Source organism: Anopheles cruzii, chromosome 3, assembly GCF_943734635.1.
Source record: "Anopheles cruzii chromosome 3, idAnoCruzAS_RS32_06, whole genome shotgun sequence".
Taxonomy (NCBI): domain Eukaryota; kingdom Metazoa; phylum Arthropoda; class Insecta; order Diptera; family Culicidae; genus Anopheles; species Anopheles cruzii.
The window spans coordinates 51,604,826-51,624,621 of record NC_069145.1 but is presented as its reverse complement, the minus strand read 5'-3'; the positions used below and the strand labels follow the sequence as shown (position 1 = coordinate 51,624,621).

At 45.2% G+C, this 19,796-nt stretch overlaps 1 protein-coding gene across 1 annotated transcript in view; it reads right to left on the bottom strand.

The window, feature by feature from the left end:
* LOC128270565 (protein split ends) overlaps positions 1-15,728 on the bottom strand; it is a 77,925-nt gene extending 62,197 nt beyond the window's left edge. The window contains exons 1-2 of the mRNA XM_053007976.1: positions 15,646-15,728; positions 8,094-8,105 (exon numbers count right to left, since the gene is read on the bottom strand). Of these exons, the coding sequence (XP_052863936.1) occupies positions 8,094-8,105; positions 15,646-15,728 (95 nt within the window). The remainder of the gene's footprint in view (positions 1-8,093; positions 8,106-15,645) is intronic.
* Between the last annotated feature and the right edge of the window lie 4,068 nt (positions 15,729-19,796).

Below are 19,796 nucleotides of genomic sequence, written 5' to 3'. Positions count from 1 at the left end.
GACGTAGTCGAGGATTCGGAGCGAAACTCCCTCTGTTTGGCTCGTGAGAAGGCAATGAAGGCAACCCAGCTTCTCGCCAAGACCGTCGAAGGATGGTCAACGATCATCATCTTGCAACAATCGATACCAGCAGTGGATTTCCCACGGTATTCCAGAGATATTGCACGAGAGGTCGTGGCATAGACACATGGACTTCGACTTGTCACAGGTGCTCTCTAGTATGGAATGGGTTTTTTTTTGAGAAAACCCTACACGGGAAGGGGTTGACACGATCCCCTGACTGTACCTGATGCCCTAAGACCACGGAGTTAGCGGAACACGTCATGTTCTACTCCCGTGGTTCCGTGCGTGAGTGAAGAACAAGCTGCTGCGGGAGGAGCCTTGAGGCTTGAGCGAACATTGACAGCTGGGAGCGCATTCCGCGGACATGGCGTTGGAAGCAGAAGCGAGCAGTAGAGACCGTGGCCGGCAAAGCTACAACCGAACATAGGCGTATTGGATGCAGCAGAACAAACGGCACTGGCCGGACCACCTACGGACGCAGCAACCACTGCTTAGGCGCCCACAGACACCCACAGAGAGCGGAATAGAGCGAACCATCAACTTTGAGCAGCGTATCTAACCTACAACCATGGATTTGGCGCATCGAAAGTCTGGTGTTGCTTGGCGCTGAGCAGACGCGTCCACTCTGCGGGGAGCGTGCGCCGCAATGAGCAAAGTGACGGACCTACTGGTAGGTCGAGCTAGAGAGTGACTGACAGTTAACGTTAACTAGCATCTCATAGGAAACATAAAATCGTTCCAAACTGAGCCTCTGATTTACTAACGGACCGTGCTTTAGAGAGGGCCCTTCGCTAAGCAGGACGCGAACGAAACTGTCGTCATATTTTTATGACTAAAACTAAATGCCCTTCACAGAAACGCTTGCGCGATAGCACATGGTCAAGGCGTAAAAGGAAAAAAAACTATTATTAAGGAGTACATTTGGAAAAGGAATTATACTTGTAGCAGTTCGACTGCTATCAGAACGATCAAGAATCGATCCGATAAAGTAGCTTTTGAAAATAAAAATCGGAGACGCTTTTGGTCATTTGAACGCATTTGATATCAAGAACAAATTTTATGTTGGCTCTAGCGTACATAATTTTTTGGTATTTTTTTTTCAAAATGATTATGCCCAATCTACAACTAAACGAGTTCACTGACATCTTACATCACGAGACATAACAGAAGCGATGCAGCGATCTACTTTCAATACTTTCATAAGAAGTGAACCGCTGTGCTGCCAAATCGTTACTCATACAACGGAACAAATACTAGTCCGAAAGAGCAACATCTGATGAATACAGCAGGGGAGGATTTAACAGTTCCCATCCAACATTTGAATATGTGGATGGGTGGATGGGCAATGTGAATATTTCGTTTTGGTTGCGTTGGACCTGGTTAGTCAGGCTGTACCCAGGCCTTTTTGCGTTTAGGATTCTTGTAATAACTCCCCTTTTCATCACCAGTGACGATTCGGTACAAGAACCACTTTCTTTTCAGCCACGCAAGCAGAAATTCGCAAATGATTTTCCTTCTTTCAATGTCTCTTTCTTTCAATTCAGGAGGAACCCAATAAGACATTTTTCTAATAATTCCCCCGGCACTCAGGCGATGGGAAACTGTCGTGTGGTCATCAACGAACATTCCTGCAAGTTCTTTTTGCATTTGACATGCATTCTGATCGAGCAATGCAATGAATATCAATTCTTCATCATCAACTTGTTTTTACTGTTCAGGTCGCTTTTGGTTTTGCAGGCCAAAATTACCACTTTTTAACGGTGCAAACCACATCCGACACATTCTGTCAGAAAGAGCAAGTTCACCATAAACTCCCATTAAAATTTGTTGACTTTCGGTAGCCGTTTTCTTCATATTGAAGTAATGAAGAAGTCTTTACCCTCAAAAACACTTTATCAGGAACCAAATTCGACATTTTCAGATGCTTAAAACGGGTGTTGTTTACACTTTGACCAAACAATCTATCTTGCCTTAGATGCGCAATGAAAGTAGCTATCCAACACATATTTAATATTTAAACAAATTTGACATTTAGCAAGCCTTGTATTGTAAAACTGCAAGAACTAAGTTACTGCTTTGAAAAAAGCCAAGAGGTCATTCTATTTTTAGAAACTTAGATTGAAAGACGTGCGACTTTTCTGCCCATTCATAAGTTGGCAATGTTAAGCTCGTGGAGTAAACATCACAAGGTAAAGGTCTTATATAACATCAACAAGAAGAAACATCAACCGGGAGCGTTACTTAGTGCTCTATCGACCATGATTTAATTTAACATGTTTCGTATAAATTTCCGTTCCGTATAATTCACTTTTTCGTCGGTTTCCTTCCGCAAGACAGTATAATGCCTTTCTGAAGTATAAGTCAACGTGCTTTTGTGTATTCCACCCACTCACTACCAGCATTTTCGTATTTCACCAGGTCGCATAAATTTGACTTTTGACAAACGTTTCTTTGAGATTCGATTCTTTTTGTGTCCCATTGGAGAAAATTCTTTTATACCGTAATATCATTGCGGTAGTTTAAAAAACCTTCAATAGCGGTTGTTCTAAGCTTCTGTTCAGACCAATTTTCCATCAGTCTGTTCTGTCGACATGACCGGAGTTGTATCCGACCATATTCGAGAGACTTTACCGAACTATTTGTTTAGATTCTCAGGCAATTGAAAACGGGATTACTCAGCTGTCGGACTCAACAATTCCGGTGTGGTGTGCGGGTTCGCCTTTTTAGAAAAAAACACGGAAAAGACGGCATATTTTGCTAATGTACATCTTAAACAGAGGCATTCTCAGTCAAGTGGTCACAGATCTGTCTAAAATTATTTTTGATAAACAGTACTGTGTTTCTGATGCCTCCTAGAGAAACGAAACTTTTCGATCCTACGATCCTACTTTTTGGTTTCTTAAGTACACATAAGTTTCTTAAGCACATCCTTCGGCAAGCCATAATTTGTTTAGGAATTAGAAATGGGCATTACTTCCAAAAGTCATCGCACCGTGACGTCATCCAACAAAGCGAGTGTATGGTGACGAGATGGCTACTGCATTACAATTGATAGGAATTGGAAACATACACATACAGACAAAAAGTCCGGACGATAGCCAAGCGAATTTAACTACATAACAACACCACTTCACTCGGTGTGTTGTTGGCTGCATTTGGTCATTCGGCAATTTTTTTTATACAGAGTTGATACTGACAGTCATCGCCTTACAGTTGTGTTCGTGAGATGGCGAAGACAATTGTTCAATCAATCAATACAATACTAATTATCGATCATGCATGTTCCTTTGCGAAAAAGCAGCAACAGCAAAAGCAAAAAACATCTAATATTCATGCATGGATGCAGTTTGTAAGTTAGATTCCTTACTAGATAAGAAGAAACGAACGAACACACGTACCTAACGTTTCAAATTTCAGTCGTGTGCTTTCTATGCGTGCGATTCAATAATAATTCATGACGTGGCAGTCCCGTGGGGTATCGGCCTTGCTTTGGCTAGGAGTTATGTTCTCCTTTTTCAGTCATTTGCAACGAACAAAACTATAAAGTCCAAACTAATCCCAATCCAATTTTAATTTTACCTAGTGTCCGTACTGCCAAGGTTCGTACTTATGTTACCCATAATAGCCACGACCGCAAAAAGAACGAACACCCTAACCTGGAGTACTAGAGTTTACAGTAACTAAACAGACAAGCAGTGAGATGTTGGAAATACTTAGCAATCATTGTCGAGAGTCTCGCTTGCACATCGCTCGACTGTAACAATGTGAACCTAACCACCTAGAATCGCTCTCTACAGCGATCGACACTGATAGAAACAGCGAGAACAATTCTCGTACGGGAACTCGTCGTTATATGCCTTGCGTTGTCGTCACGATAACCTTCTTCCACGACCCTTCGGTCTCTAGTTATTCAATTAAAGCCAAGCACACACACACACTCGATCAGATGCGTACTTTCCCAACCTATCAAAAAACCACCGCCTCACGCAACACACTCACCAAATAACGAGCAGATCGCGCACGTTGTTGATGGAATGTATATAATTGTATTGTGTCTTTCAATTCCGCATTTCTAGCCAGACCCGGCAGGCGGGCGCACTACCGTTCCGTTCCGATAGTCGAATAAAAAACGAACGGACTGTATGCGGACAGGATGAACAGAACAATAGGAACGGGGCAAACTGTAGGTAATAATGGTTAAAGATGCAATTATTATTTCAAGATTCATTGCATTCCACACAGCACAAATTCCATGCCATAAAAATTCTTAATTTCGAAAGCACTGACACAGCAAACAACACTACTTCAATGAGCAGAGTTATTTTCAATGTTTGTACGGGTATAACATGCAAACTCCTAACTTTTGCATCAAGCAAAATCTTTATCACAATTTAAACGTAACAAACGTCCTCAAAACGTCTAAATGACTTCTTGAGTTTGTCTGAATTTTGGCAAACTCTTTCGTTTTGACAATGATGAATTATGTGCAACGAAAAAGGGGGTTGCGAATTTAAAGCAAAACTAAAATACCCGCTTCGCGAACAAATAATAATTTAAATAAGCCACGGAGATATGAGCCTAACGGCGACAGCAGCTACAAGCAACGCACATAGGTCAGCTGACCTGGAGTGATGATTTCTTTAAGAATTTGATTTGTATTCTCCACATACCGTATTCCCATTAATGTTTTCTAGCACGGGAGGACCATGATTAAAAAGTCTCAAAATGAGGAAAGATAAATTAACGCACAGTTTAGGTGTGCGTTAGATTTTTTTTCAGTTTTCAAACATTCCGACGACACAAAAAATTGTAACTATTTGCTTGTTCTATCGAAAGGATCAACAATGAAATCAATCGCATCCTTACTTCGGTTCCTAACATCGAAAACATGATTTAAAAAACATGAAATTGTTGAGTGAAATTCTACAAAGTGGTTATAGTGCAAAGTACGGTCATTTTGAGTAATCAGTCAATGTTTGACAGCTGTTTAGCTTGGACAATATTTGGTCCATCGTCGATTTTTGTGTACTCCAAAAGTAATTGACCACGAGAAGTGGTAATTTGAGTTTTGCTAAAGGAAAAGAACAGGAAAAAGTCAAAGGGGGCCAGATCTGTCGAATATGGTAGCTTTAGCATCATTAGTGTGTTGTTTTGGCCAAAACTTCGTGCAGAAACCACGGTGTGTTAGCAGGAGCGCGACAGGAGCGATTTTGGGTTTCCCACAAATCCGGGCGTTTGTGACAGATTGCTTCGGGCAAATCACGCATAACTTGCAGGAAATATTCGTTATTGACTGTTCTATCTTTTGGCAACAACTCGTGATGCACTACGACCCTGCAATCGAAGAAAACTGTCAGCAAAACTGTTCATATTCGACCAAACTTGACTTTTCGATGTTCACATCTTCTCGGCCCGCTGAAAAAAATTTTGAACCATTCATAAGCGCTGCTTTTGGTTTTAGTAGCTTCACCGTAAGCCACAATCAACATTTCGATTGCGTCCGAGAGCTCTCAATTTCGGGTTTTCCCACAAAATTTGATAAAGATTGTTTGCCATCCATTTTTTGGAGTAGACAAAAATCGACGATGTGCCAAATCTTGTCCAAGCAAAACAGCTGTAAAAAATTGCCTGGTTACTCAAACTGGGCGAACTTTTCACCATAATTCACTGACATGTGTAGCAACCTTACGCCACAAAAAAATCGGATGTACGAAGCCCGCGGTAATTCAAAAGATGCAAAAATCATCAGCCCTCGTATTTCACTTGTCACTTTCAAATAACTTTGTGTTGTGAAGTTAAAACTGCTGAGAGATCATTGTGCGCTTTTTATTGTGGAATTTTGTATATCCAATTAATTACAGGGAAATCCTGTTGAACTAGTCTTTTCGAGCGGCTGCACAGTGAACCCCCCTCGGAAATACCTTCGCTCTGTGTTCGCACCGGATTTGGCGCCATACGACTACCAACTTCTTCACTCGGTAGCATTAGACTAGCCAAAACTTCCAAGAATTAAAAGAACCAGACAAATATCCAGTTCTGATGGATCAGGCTAAACGTGTACAAAGCCAGTGGGAGGCAGAGGTTGCCAGCGATAACAAATACATCATTTAAGCTGCGATCTGCCCATTTTTTAACGTGAGCCCTCGAAACTCCAACGCACGCGCATGTGTGAGTGGTCTATGTGTAGGACATTCAACAAAAGTCAAGGTATTCCGCAAAGACCAATAAAAAATTAACAAACATCAGCTTTCAATTACTAAAGAAAAAAAAATTATTACGCCAGTTTAAAACGCATATTATAAAAACGAAGCGACTTTCACTGCGGGAAAACTTTTAATGGAGACACGAAAAACCAAACGAATTATTTTAAACTGGGAGTCTACAAACATTTACCTTACAGGTTATATTAGAGCGGACATTGATTATTCAAACGGACTGAGTCGTATTAACTTAAAGTTTAGCACTTAAACTTTATTTGATGAACTATCAGGTACTGGATACGGTTCAGGATGTAAAGGTGATCTACGGAAAACCACGATGAGCCTAGCCAATAAGTTTAAACAATTATGTTTCACCATACTACTTTAGACATAAGAATGTATGTTTTCGATATTTCAGTCTCCGAAAACGAAAATTAAATTCATACGAACAGAAAACAATAGAAGCGTTTCATAGAAACAAGAGTTTCTCATTCAAAAGCTGACAACACAGAGTTCGTAAATGTCGAACCCAAATCTCGCATAATGGTCCACAGCACCACAAAATGACATGAAATAAATCTTCAACCTGTCTCCAAAAACGTTCACACAACCTGCAGCTACTCTAGTGTGTAGGTGGCAAGTGGCGCCATACAGACAGTTTGCGGCAAAAGCAGAAGTAGTTGTAACGACACGACAGCCCACAACACAATATTGCGGCGGCCTGTAGGGATCGCGCTCTTGCCGAGGGACCAGAGAGACCAGTTTGTAAAACTTGTTCGCACAGCTTGACCTAATACTGGAACCGGTGCTCAGTAAACGCCAGACTGATTCTGGTTTGCGAGAGTTGTTGAGTCACCCAGCTTGAACCTAAAGTTGGGAAGCTTTTGACAAACCACCAGGTATAGCTTTGATTTGACATGCCGAAGCCATGCTTAAAACATCCTTTTGTGACATTTGTAACGACGATACGATACTGGATCGATACGTCTAATAGATGTTCCGATGGCTCCCTGTAAATCTCAAGACATCAAGCGGTCCCAATATGTCCACTATTCAGAGAGCCCTCCCGACCCAGCTGGCAGGCAGCAAGAAGCGTTTGGAATCACGCTTTTCCTTCTCCAATGTACAGTATCTCCAGTTCGTCTTAGGCAGGCCCCGGATGTCGATGGCACTGATGCGTATCACCCCTGCATAACTCCGTATATATGCACAGTCAGTCTCCGACGAGTGCGTCACCTTCCTATGAGCACTCTGTCCTTGATTTTGCCGTAGCAAGGCAAGAATAGGGTAAGCCAATGTGTGTGGTACGTTTCAATGTCGCGACACAACCGGATGAACGCAACGCGACCCCAACAAATGTTCATCGCCATAGGCTGGCGGGCGGGCGTCTGTTTTAATTAGTCGTTGCTGATAACTTAAAATAGTAATGATAGCGGCATTTCGTCATGTCTTTGTAGGCTGGGCGATTTCGAACTTGACTTTCCCCTTCAGAGAGTTCAGGTGAGACGCAGTAGAGAACCATATGTCCACAAGAAAGAACATAGGAGGACGTCCTTTTGGAGACTATACATCGCACGCCTAACAGAACCCCCAAATCCCCTACACTGTAGCCTTGGTTGTGAAGGTACAATCTTCGAAGTACTTGTCATCCGAGGTAAGCAGAACGAGCAGACAGAGGTATGGTTACACAACATTACGCGCTACAAAGACGCATAGAGAAGCTGTACTGAAAACGCAGGAGTAAAACCTTTTTAAACCCAGTATTGCTAGGAAGGCACAATACTCGGTGTGGTGCTGGAAATACGACACAAAATGTCAAAGAGATGAAACAACGCGTTGGTTCTTCCGGTCCAGAATATCCGGCCAGCCAGACGAAGAACCACGCACCAGCGGGCTGATGGTGTGATGGTCGACCAAAATCGAGGCAAGTTCCTATGTAACGGGCAACAGCGAACCAGGAAATGTGTGTTGGTGAAACAGAGATCGCGATGTATCGCGATAACGATGAGAGAGTATGGGACGATGGCCGAGTCTGGTTCGCCGAAAGGTGGCGTAGAATAAGTCGGCGACGCAAACCACCAAGAGCTGCTGTTCCATCATCATCGTGGGACCCGAGACCGTTGACCATCGCAGCACGGTGAACGTACGCGCCGAGAAACAATCGGAGAAGCTTCGTCGTCGTCGTCGTCACTGTTGGCAGGTATTACAGCTCTACAACCTACAACGTTACAGTCAGTCCCCGGTGTGTGCCAAGTGTTTGCCGAAGAGGCATGAAGAAGTAAACAGCAGAGCCCCGAGCAAACTCTCCACTCTCGAGAGGGTTTTCTGCTGTAGGAAGCCGAAAAAGAGATGGACCATACGATGAGTAGTCCACCCCTCAGGGGCTCGAGAGAAGTGCTTTCGCATTCTATAGCTCCTACCAGAGCATATAGGGTGTGACACACCGCACACACACACAGAAGCACACCCAGAAACGAACCACGTATCAACACGCGGGGGGATCAACGTATCACGGGGAGAAACAGCAAAAGGCTCACTTAACGCGCGCGCTGCTCTTTGCTGTTTCACCACCGACCCGCGACGGTCCAGGGGCTGACACCAGTGTGAAAGTGTGCGTGTGTGTGTGCATCTCACTTCGCTCCAACGTGCCGCCGCGCCGGGGTCCAAGCCCGGGCACAGGGTCCAATTAAAATCAATATACTAACCCTACGGAAAACATTGGTCCACAACACGTAGGGCCGTGAGATAGTGTGCTTCTCTCTACGTCCGCCGCTGCTGCCGCCGTGCGCCGATCGTACCCTGTCTCTCTCTCTGTCTCGCTCGCTCTCGCGTGAAAAACGGTGGAATAACTTCACCCCGACCGACGGGCGATCCATGGAAGGCAGAGCGCAGAGAAAAAGCGTATGAGAGCGAGCGAGAGCGATGGCGAGACTCTAGAGACACACACACCACTGAAAACCGAAGTTGAGAGCCAGCACGCACACACCCATACAACAGCACTGCCTTTAAAGTAGAGTTTCGTCAGGCCGGGGGGTTTCATCTTCTTTTATTGACTCTTGACTTTTTCTTTTACTGCTGCTTCCCACCCCAGACGTCGCACCCCACCCCCTTAGAAACCCATAAGCAGCCCCCCCCCCATCCAACGCGTTTTCTTCCGTTTCGAAATGTTTTGACGCTACACGCCACACACAGAGAGTCCGACGACCGACACCGTCGTCCTTCGCAGCGCACGGTGGTTAGAGGAGTGCAGCAGCACCTCCGCCCCTCCGCACCTTTTGGAGTGTGGGCTATGACGCACGTAGAGTCAAGCAGCGCGGCGCGGGCTATTTACGAGGTGGCCGATCGATCGGATCGTTTTTCGCTCCGAGTGCGCACACACACACACACACACGCAGGCAGGCGTTACGTTTGTGTGGTTTTTATACCTTCGCCTACACCCCGACGCCGTCTCGTGCGGACTCTCGATGGACGGGACGGTAAAGCAAATATTGGCTTGTCTGACAGCAGCAGCAGCGAGAAGAGCAAGAAGACGAAGAAGAGCTACGGCCCCGGCAACGATGGGAGTTTCGTTCGCCGGTTACACGGGAACACTGCTGTGTGGCGCGCGCGCGCGCTCCTGCACACACACACACACGTCCCCAATACTTTCGCGCACACACACTGAGCCCCGATGTAACGACGAGGCACATGACGAAGCATGCATCCGGGAAGGTGTAACACGGCACGCACACAATCGCACGGAAAGTGGATCGAACGAAGAGAAGCAGAAAAAAAATGTGGAATAACTCGACAACCGGGATTACTGTGCCGCATCTCTCTCTTTCTGCGCTGTGCTGTGTGTGCTTCTCTCTCACGCCTTTGCAGCACACTCTTTCCGTGAGCCACCCCATTCCACAATTTACCTCCTTCGTGTGTGTGTGTGTGTAGCTTCTTCCTTTCCATTGCAGGGGCTTATAAAAAAACCAACGGAGGGATTCCCCTCACCCTTCTCTCCCCATTCCATTCGTTCGCAAAGAAAAACACTATTTTCAGGCATTGCGTTATGGGGGGGCACTTTTGTTGAAAACACACGGGTGGAGATGAAAGAGGTGATTGCCGAGTGTCTCGCTCTCTCGTTCATTGGCATACATTAAAAAAGTAGCCCCCGCCCGGGCTCCGGCAGACACGCGGAACAGAGCGGGACACAAACATTCCCCCCGCCCCCCTACCCGTTGCCATCTCGCTTTTTCGAACGGTAAACCGAACCACCTCCTTTCTTTCTCCACTGGCCGCAGACTTTGCGATAGTGGTAGTGTGGTCCATCGAACGACACTCCCGTCAGTGCGCGATGGTGTGCGTTCGATCAATGTACGCAGCGCAGTTTTGCCTCTTTGCCTGCTGCTGTTGGGATGATGATACGTAGAAGCCATCCCCATGTCGCTGCATTTGTCGTCATTGTACGACACTCTACTTTGACGGTTATGGGGTAAAATATCCCGCGGTAACGCAAGCGCGACGTTAGGAGGCCAGTAACAAACAGGACCCCATCACACGACCGAGCAAATCTCGAGAACTGCAGAACAGATTCAGACTCCTTTTGTGAGCCCTTGCCGACGGCCCATAGTTGCCGACGACCCATAGTTGCCGACTCCCTCGGAGTCGGGGCTCTTGTACTTCAAAACCCCCTACCAGTTTACGTCTCTCGGAAAGACCAGGGTTTGAAACGCCCAGGAACCCTGATTGACAACTGGTATTTTAATTGAATTAAAAAGAGACGAAGGTTAGGCTATGTAGAAATCTTATATATTCCTTAATTTTTATTTTTATGATCGGGAGATATAGTTTAGTGCTTCTGAATGCGTTGAGTGTCACACATGAACTAACTTGAGTAATCTCCGATTGCGCGGAGAAAACTTTGTCAATGAATACTTGACGATTTTTTGTAAACACTGCTCGACGATCCTACTCGACTGCTCGAATTCGTATACGCGTACTTTTTCGAAAAGATATTGCTACGACGAGGTCGCTACAGCTCAAAGTCTCTATAATACAAAAAAAAAACGATCGAGTAAGAGCCCTACAGATAGAGGACATTTTCGCAGTGAAGCTGCGCTGTAATATGAAGGAGCAGAACAATGAGACCACACTACATCGAACAGTGTAGAAAATAAAAACCCCGGCACCTAACAGCCAGGATTGAGTTACCTTTTCCTCTGCTAGAAGAGAAATTTACAAAAACAAACCATCTCAAGCGGTCAGTTATTTTTGGTATTATATAGACTTTGAGCTGTAATAGCCTAACATTCGTCTCTTTAAAAGCCGTCAGTGGGAATTGCTTTTCATACTTAGAGAAATGGACTAGGCCGGATATGGATGGTCAATGAATTGCAAACTCGAAAAGGTTATCGATCGCTCTTGCTGAATGACACACCGACAGGCAACAAGAACAGCAAAAACACTCTTTTAATGTTCCAATCGATCATACTGGAAGAAAGAACCTTTCCCAGACCAAGTCCGTTAGACCAAACCAGAAGCTCTTGGGGTGATAAGGTTTTCGCACATCCTTTTAGGACGTTTTTGGCAACAACAAAATCCTTATCTGAAATAACATTTGTGGGTGGAACTGAAGTGTAGGGGTCATTGTGCCATTGCCTGTTTCTTCCCGCTGCTCTTGAGTGTGGATCCACAAAACCCGGAAACATTTCCAGGGGCACCTTTTTGGACGTAGTTTTAGAATGATTGTGCCATTGCGGGACAGCAGCGGTCCGAGCCAGGAGGACGACAAGAGCGGGAACGTATAAACTGCCACATGTTTGTAGCTAGCTAGTGTCTATCACCAATTTCTACACAAAATTATCGATCAGACCGCCTGCTCCTGTTGGAGACTGTGGAGAACATACGATCCCCTATCAAGGAGTCGTTCAACAACCTCCTCATAAGATGCGGTTTGTTCGCAATTTACAGTGTAAAAACTAGATCCAGAACCTTTCCAGAGAGCGAGGTTCCATAACAGGTGCATCCCTATCGCTCGCGTGCGACAGAGAGAGATATACTGAACCCCGCGGGGGGAGGACTGGACTGACTGTGGCTGGACCTTCAGTCAGTCAGCCAGCACACTTCGTTACAAATACCTCCACACAGCTTCACTCACACCAGTCCACACGATGTGACCACACACAGAGAGGCGGCCAAACATCCCACAGTTTCTTGTTTGGAATCAGCGCGGCCCTCGATGGCCGCAGAGACCAGAAAGCAACGAAAATAGCCCGCAAAAAATGCCCTCTACCACGAAGCAAAAGACTGTGTGTGAGAGAGAGAGAGAGAACGAGATCGAGTTGGTCCGACGACGACGACGCACAGCAACACACCCGATCTCGAGCTCGAATTTGGCCTCTAGTGGAGCCACATCCCAAAGAGAGACTTGTGGTGTTTGTCGTCGTCGCATGGCTAAAGGAGTTGAGGAAGTTTTTCTCGTTTTCAGTTTCTCGTTAAACGAAGTGAGCTGCATGTTGCCACTGGAGACCACACACAACATGCCCCGGAAGAACACACTCGCAGTGCCCATTTTCATGCGGAGAAGCTATTTTCCTACGCTTTTGGAACCTCGACGACGACGACGACGACGATTGCCATATGGGTCGAGAGACAGTCTACAGAAAGAGAGAGGGAGATAGAGAGAGAGGGAGAGAAACGGAACAGCTCATTGGCGTACAAGGCAACGAACGCGTGGCTATAGCAGTAGTCGCAGTGAACTTCGATGTGATATATTTTCTGCAATAGCAGAAAAGCCTCGCTAACGCACACACACAACCGTGCATTGCTGGTGCTTTGCGAAGTTGGTTTATAGCTACATCTTATCTGCTGCACGCACAGCATCGCACACACGCAGATGGTGCGCTCTGCTGCTGCTGCTGTTCCAGAGGCAGCAGTGGAAAAACACTTTTCAACCAAAGAAAAACGCAATGAAACATAATGAGAATACGGCGGAAAAAATCGTCCATTTCTAGGTCCCCCCGTTCGCTCTTCCTCGCTCTATCTCCTTTGTTGTTTGCGCCAGCCAGCCAGCCAACGCCAAGTAGACATGTTGTTCCGTCAAACTCTTGCACGCGCCGCAGTAACGCATCTCTTCTCGCTCTGGCGCTCGACCCACCGACTTTGTTGCTAATTCATTCTCGCTCGGTGTGTGTGTGTGTTCAAACAAGAGAACCAACCAACCGAAGCGAGAGCATACTCGACTCGACGGCGGAAAGAGAGAGAGCGCGGAACGGACGGAGAGCGAGAAAGCAGCAGCCGACAAGCGCGAAACTGCGAACAAACGGGCCAAGTGAGATGCTGATACAAATAAAATCTACTAACCCTACGGAAAACATTGGCCCAACGTTATTACGTGTGTACGTTGTTTTTTCATTCAATTATTTATCGATTTTCAAGTTCAAAATTAGTAAAATTATAGAATTTAAATACTTCCATGAGCGGTCTCTTACGGTGTCCAACATTTGGAGCACCTCAAATGCCTGAAACTTTAATTTATTACTACACATTCCACTTTTGTAACGTTACAAAAGTTGATGATTTTCAATGTGTGGTTGAGATGTGGTGGATATTTTCAAATTATATTACTCAATGCAAGCACGACATCCCCCATACAATGTACCTACAACAATTGAATAATCACTCTGGCCAGCACAGCTAGTCTATCTAGCATTGGGCCAGGGACTTGGTCATATGAGGTGGAAAACGAAGAAAATTGAAAATCAATTGAAATTTGCTACTAAACCCTCTCATCATTTGTCATTCAATACTGCTAAATACAATAAGTCAAACATTGTGCCGTTGTCTTGGGGGGATTTTCTTTGAGGAAAAAGTAATGGTATACTTATTCGTCGTCGTCGTCGTCATAGATTGCGAAAGACCACACCGGTCTGGACAAATGAACTGAAAATTCCTGCTCGCAGGCGGTGTCGGAGGAAAATGTGCTTGAAATGTGCTACAAAAAGTGATAACTCTTATACCAATAGGCGACCACACCATTCTGATAACCACACCATGAATAAAGTTCTTTTTATCTGTTAGTTGGCGTCCAGAGGCGTTCGTCGCGTGTGGCAGCAAAGTATACGATTGCAGCATGTGCATTTTTACTCCTGATGAGGTGGTGTGACATGTGCATGGGGGGGTTCTAGCATTTCTACCAGCGTGCACGAAAAATGAGATTGTACTCAGCACGCACAAACACATGTAAATAGGCCCTGTTGTGTTGGAAAAAGTCTTCCAAAGGCGACGGATTCGCCAAGTCCTGGGCGTTTGCGGTGGCGTGGTTAAACAACGACCCTGGTAAGCTTTTTACCGAGAAAAACCTTTCCCATAGAACGCCGCCCGCCGTTGTACGCAAACATCTTGGTAGACAACGCACAAGAAATGCTGATATCTGTGTTTTTATTACTACAGGGTTCAGGGCAAAAACATCAGCAGATTTGCAAACCAACTTAGCAACACGTTACGAAGAAAGATTACAGATGTGTACTTAAAGTGTTAAAGACAAAAGGAACTTGCATTTAGGAGAAGAGAAATTTCGGCTGAATGGCAATTGAAACGTCAAATCGTTCTTCGAAAATTAAAAAAGCATCAGCAGTCGAACGTATTTCGAACAGTTTTAGTAGAATTCATCGACAGATGGCGCACAAACCGTCATCTATTGCGTTGAAGTTGAACGGAATTCGGATGACCAGCGAGATAAAAATGTTAGTAAAACATTGATACGAATGATACCGAATACATTATGAGTTCCAAGACCATGAGGAATAGACATTTAGTTACTTTGCCTTTAAATATATATGATATCACTCCAACTATCTAGAGGAAAACAATCACAAAGTACTTAAAAAATACGTAAATCATAGAATGGTCGTATTTTCCTAATGATTGAAAAATGTTCCGATCCTCTGAGCATTTGGTCAAAATGCAAATGACAAGTGGCCAGTAGTAGTACCTAAAACAAATACCCAATCTGGGCGAAACTCTGGGTCCATTGGCTCAAAATTTATTTCTAATGATAATAATGTCAACTACGTACATTCCACAGATCCTACATAAGTGTACCAAATGGATTAAGGTACGGAACACAGTTTGGTTTGCTGCTTGCAATAGACAATATGTAAGCCGTGACTGTCACTCGTCTGCAAATGCCTGCATCAGGGCAAAAGTGTCAGTATACACCAAAGGATTTCTCGCTAACTGTCGTTCGACGGAATGTGCTTTATTGTACCGAACAACGGAAGCTAAATACGGCTGTGAAAAAGCAAAATTACCTTGTGGCAGAATATATTGTCTGTAGCCTACGATGCGCAGTATTATAATGTAAAAAAGTATCAACAACATGTTTGAATTTAGTGGGGGCAATATTTACCTTTTAAAATGATCCCGTATTTTGTCCTCTCGTACCGTTTCGGGCAAATTTGCAACCCACAGATGTCGTGTCTCGCGTACCATTTTCCTGCTGCCTCTGGTGCTTCATGGAGGCGGCGAATTTTAAGGCGGAGTTGTGTGTGATCGTAAACCTTTCCGTCTTCCGAAACGGGGCGCACTCTCTTTCTCTCTCTATCTCTCTGTGAATATGCCCCTTGATTTTTTTCTCCTCACCAAAGGATTCCGCTTGGAAACGATCTCATAGCCAGCCGAGTCGGGAGAGCGTTGTTAAAGATAGGATGGAATTATATGGAGTAAGCACAGGAAAGCGAGGAGCACACCGCCGAGGTTGAGGAGGAATGGTGAGCAAAGGGGGAGAAAGAAATGTTCTCACAGGAGGAGCAAAAGGAGGATGTTTTCTCTTCGATTAATCGCTTCGTTACTGCGATCGTTCAAGAACAGAGTGTGGACAGGACTTTCGGGAGGCTGATGTGAGACGTGAGTGAGTGGTACTGTTTCGATCACACTCTACCGAGGTTCACACATGTGCATGTGCGGGTATGTGTGTGTTGTATGTCCCGTCAGGCGCTGCCCTCCCCCTTAGGAAGATGAGCGGGCTTGCTTTGATCGATCGTGCGAATCTATGAGATGCCACCCTATCTGAGGCGACTTTTCTTCTCCTCAGCCTGCTGCTATCACGAGTGCGCTTTGCGCAGCTTTGCTTCTTTTCTTCAGAACACCGCAACTCACGTGAGCTCGTAGCACACGCACGTTCACCACACATACACACAAATTCTCTCACCTCTACACTGCTGCTGCCGTTGGGATTTCGTTTCGATGTTCACTCCGTCTAGGCTTCGCGTCGCATTTCCCCTTTGCGACTCGTTCTTTGCGCTCTTCGGGGGCTTGGTGATAAAAATACGGGATGCATGGACACACCACATAAGCAGCCACACACACTCATAAACACACCCTCTTAATACGGGCGTGAAATCGCAGAAGGATCATCTGCGTCGAGATTTTGCCGGAACTGGAGCGTGGTTAAATCATCTCCACCACTACCACCGCGCGTTGGAGCGGCCCCCGGTGGTGACGCTGTGTCGTTCACAGCAGCAGCATTTACCGCTGAGAAGATTGCTACTGCGGGATTCTCGACTCGTCGTCATGCCTCCTTGGCCTGCTGGCGTAGATGAAACCGCTGAACCACTTCATTTCATCACACAGCAACCACGTCGTCGTCGTTGCCATCATCTGATCAATTTTGCGGCCTTTCTCGGTGGTGTGCAGCAGGCGACGGAAGAAGTAAAAACCAGCTTCGCTACACTTTGCTTTCGGCCACCGTATCAGAACTACACTCCAACAATGGCGACGGGTGACACTTTCTCAGCTTTCCACACCAAACACCAGCGTGCGTACTTTGTGACGAGAAAACTTTTCTCTTTATTTCTTTGCTTCACATCCCAGAGATCACACACTTTTCGCTTTTCAGTGCTGACCCTGGATCAGCTGCATTAGAGCACGATAGATTTTTCCACGCTGTGCACAGATTTTTTCGCAATCGCATCAACTACACACATAGAACATACAGCTCACAGAGCGAGCTCACCAGAGACAAAACACACACCCGTAGTACACACCCAACCCCCCCCCACCTACTCACCACTCCCGGTGCGGCATTCTCGTCGTAGATCACGCGGCGCACTTGGCGAATTTCGCTCTACAGATCGATGAGAATTGTAGAAAATCGAGAAAAAACCTTTTAAAATAAACTACAATCGACAGCTACAGATTTCGCGCGCTTTTCAACGCCTGCTGTGTCGACAGCACCACGAGACTGCGAATGGCCGTGTCTCGGCCTGCCGTGACACGTTTTCCTATCACACATCACTCGCACTCGCAGAGCACATCAAAGCACCCTTCTGCTCCCAATCGCACCACCACCCCATAAACTCTCCACACAACCTTCTGCCAGCTTTAGACGCGCGCGCGGTTGGCCAACGTCGTCTCTTTGGGTGCCGCCGCCGAGGAAGGGAAGTTTAAAGCCTTCCGGGGGCTCCCAACATCATTCTTACTGGGCGCTACGCGCTGATGACGTGGAGGAGCACGGAAGGCGTAATTCCGGTGCGCGCGTTGGCCACTAGAACTTATTTCTCTCGTGACTCGAGAACACACCCGGGGCGTTGTGCTGCGTAGAGAGCTACTGCGGGTTACGTGAATTTTTACCTCTGAGGCTTTCGGCCCTTTTCCACGGAGAGGCTGCTGCTACGCCGCTGCTTATCACTCCGTGTGTACACACACTTTCGTTTTGTTTAACTAAGACTTTTTCGCCTCAGCCGGTGCCCGGTACTTCCTTTTCTTTCAATTTTTAACGCGAAGCCACATACGTGCACACAAACACTTCACCCATGCGCCTGCTTTGGTTCTGCTAGAAAGAAGTATGGATGACATATGTTTAAATCTATACAATATATGCTCGAGGGGGTTGGGTTAATTGAAATGTTTAGCGGAAAACCACAAACGTTTTCGATCTTATAATATTGCGACTCTTCACCCAATAGGATGGATAGTTTTTTCTTACAAACCGTCAAGGGATGTTCGAAATGACACTGAAGAACGGAAGGTATTCGTGGCGCGTGTTACTGAGACGAAATGATGCTTAGCAACGCTGGGGAAGGTATATTGTTTCCCACCAGTGTGTGTTGCTAAAAATTGGGGACTGTACAAACGAGAAGTGTCTGTAGGTGAGAAAAAGGAGAAATAAATAAAGCATTAATGTAATCCTAACAATAACAACATATTTGCGTGCGTGCGTGTCTAAATTTTGTACAGTAATTCATCGAGAAATAAATTATTATTTGTTTATGGAAAAGAAATCTTACCGATGCTTCTTTAACGCAGCAGACCATGTGCAGAGTGTGTGTAGTGGTAACGCTTCCTCTGTAAAGTACACCATTTCGTCTCGCTCACACTCACGCGGACAATCTGTTCACTCTTTCTCTCATTAGGCGAACACAAAGCGAACGCCGTGCCCTACTGGTTACATTTTTCGCTCGAACGACGGAGAACGTTACAATATCTTTTCACAGCAAACAGATGCCTTTTCATACAGCTGGGTCGCCTCAAAAGAAATCTTCCCAGAGATTTGCACTGTACCGACCCCCGACTCGGCTGCCTCGGGTTGAAGCTTGGCTTGTCACACACACACACACAGACACACACTCGTCACAGCCAATGACGTTTTTCTTACCAAAACCATCCGAACGCTGCTTGCGGTTTTTCACTGTACTAATATATTGCTGTTAGCACTTATTTTACTTGTGGAGAAACACAACGTTTTGGTGAAGATGACGGGAAATTATGTGTCGCCGAGAAAATTCGGGAGATCGCACTTATCGCAGATTCTTATTGCCACTCTATTGGCTAAAACCACTCTAGATTTCAGCTTGAACGTTATTATTATTATCGAAACAAACACCTTTTTCTTATGTTATTTTGCTCCTTCTCTCTCGGCGGTTCGAAACCTGTGAACGCATTAACTTACTTCACGTACTCGAAAATATTACCGTCAGCACGGAAACGCGACCATTTTGTTTTGAAATTTGAAATAAATTAAACTCCTCAGTTTCGGTACTTTCTGTTTCCTACTAGAAAAATAGAAACCTCACTTTTGAACCTGACCTTTCTTAACCAAAACTGACCAACTTTTCTCTTCTCTCTCTCTGTATTTCTCTATTCTCTCTCATTTCTGTGCGCTCTCTCTCATTTCTCATTCTCTCTGGGTCGCGCTCTCTCTGGTTTGCAAATGGCAACTTTTTAATCTCGAACCGAAGTTGGCAGTATAAACAGTCCAAAAGCAGCCCGTTTGTCTGTTCTGTTTCGTTTTCGTTTTTAAATAATATGGAATCAACGGAATTCCCGTGTTTTACACAAAATAATTTTAACTGCATTATTACTTGTAATACAAACACAAATTCATCATAAAAATATTTTAATTTCTTGCACCAAAACTCAATGTATCTTGAACCGGCAAATATCACAAATAATCCGGTAAAACACAAAATAGGCTTAAAACGTTCATTTCTCTTTATATGTTCCAGTCTTTCCAGTATTACAACAGAATTCAAAACAACTAACGACTGCAAAACAAGCAGT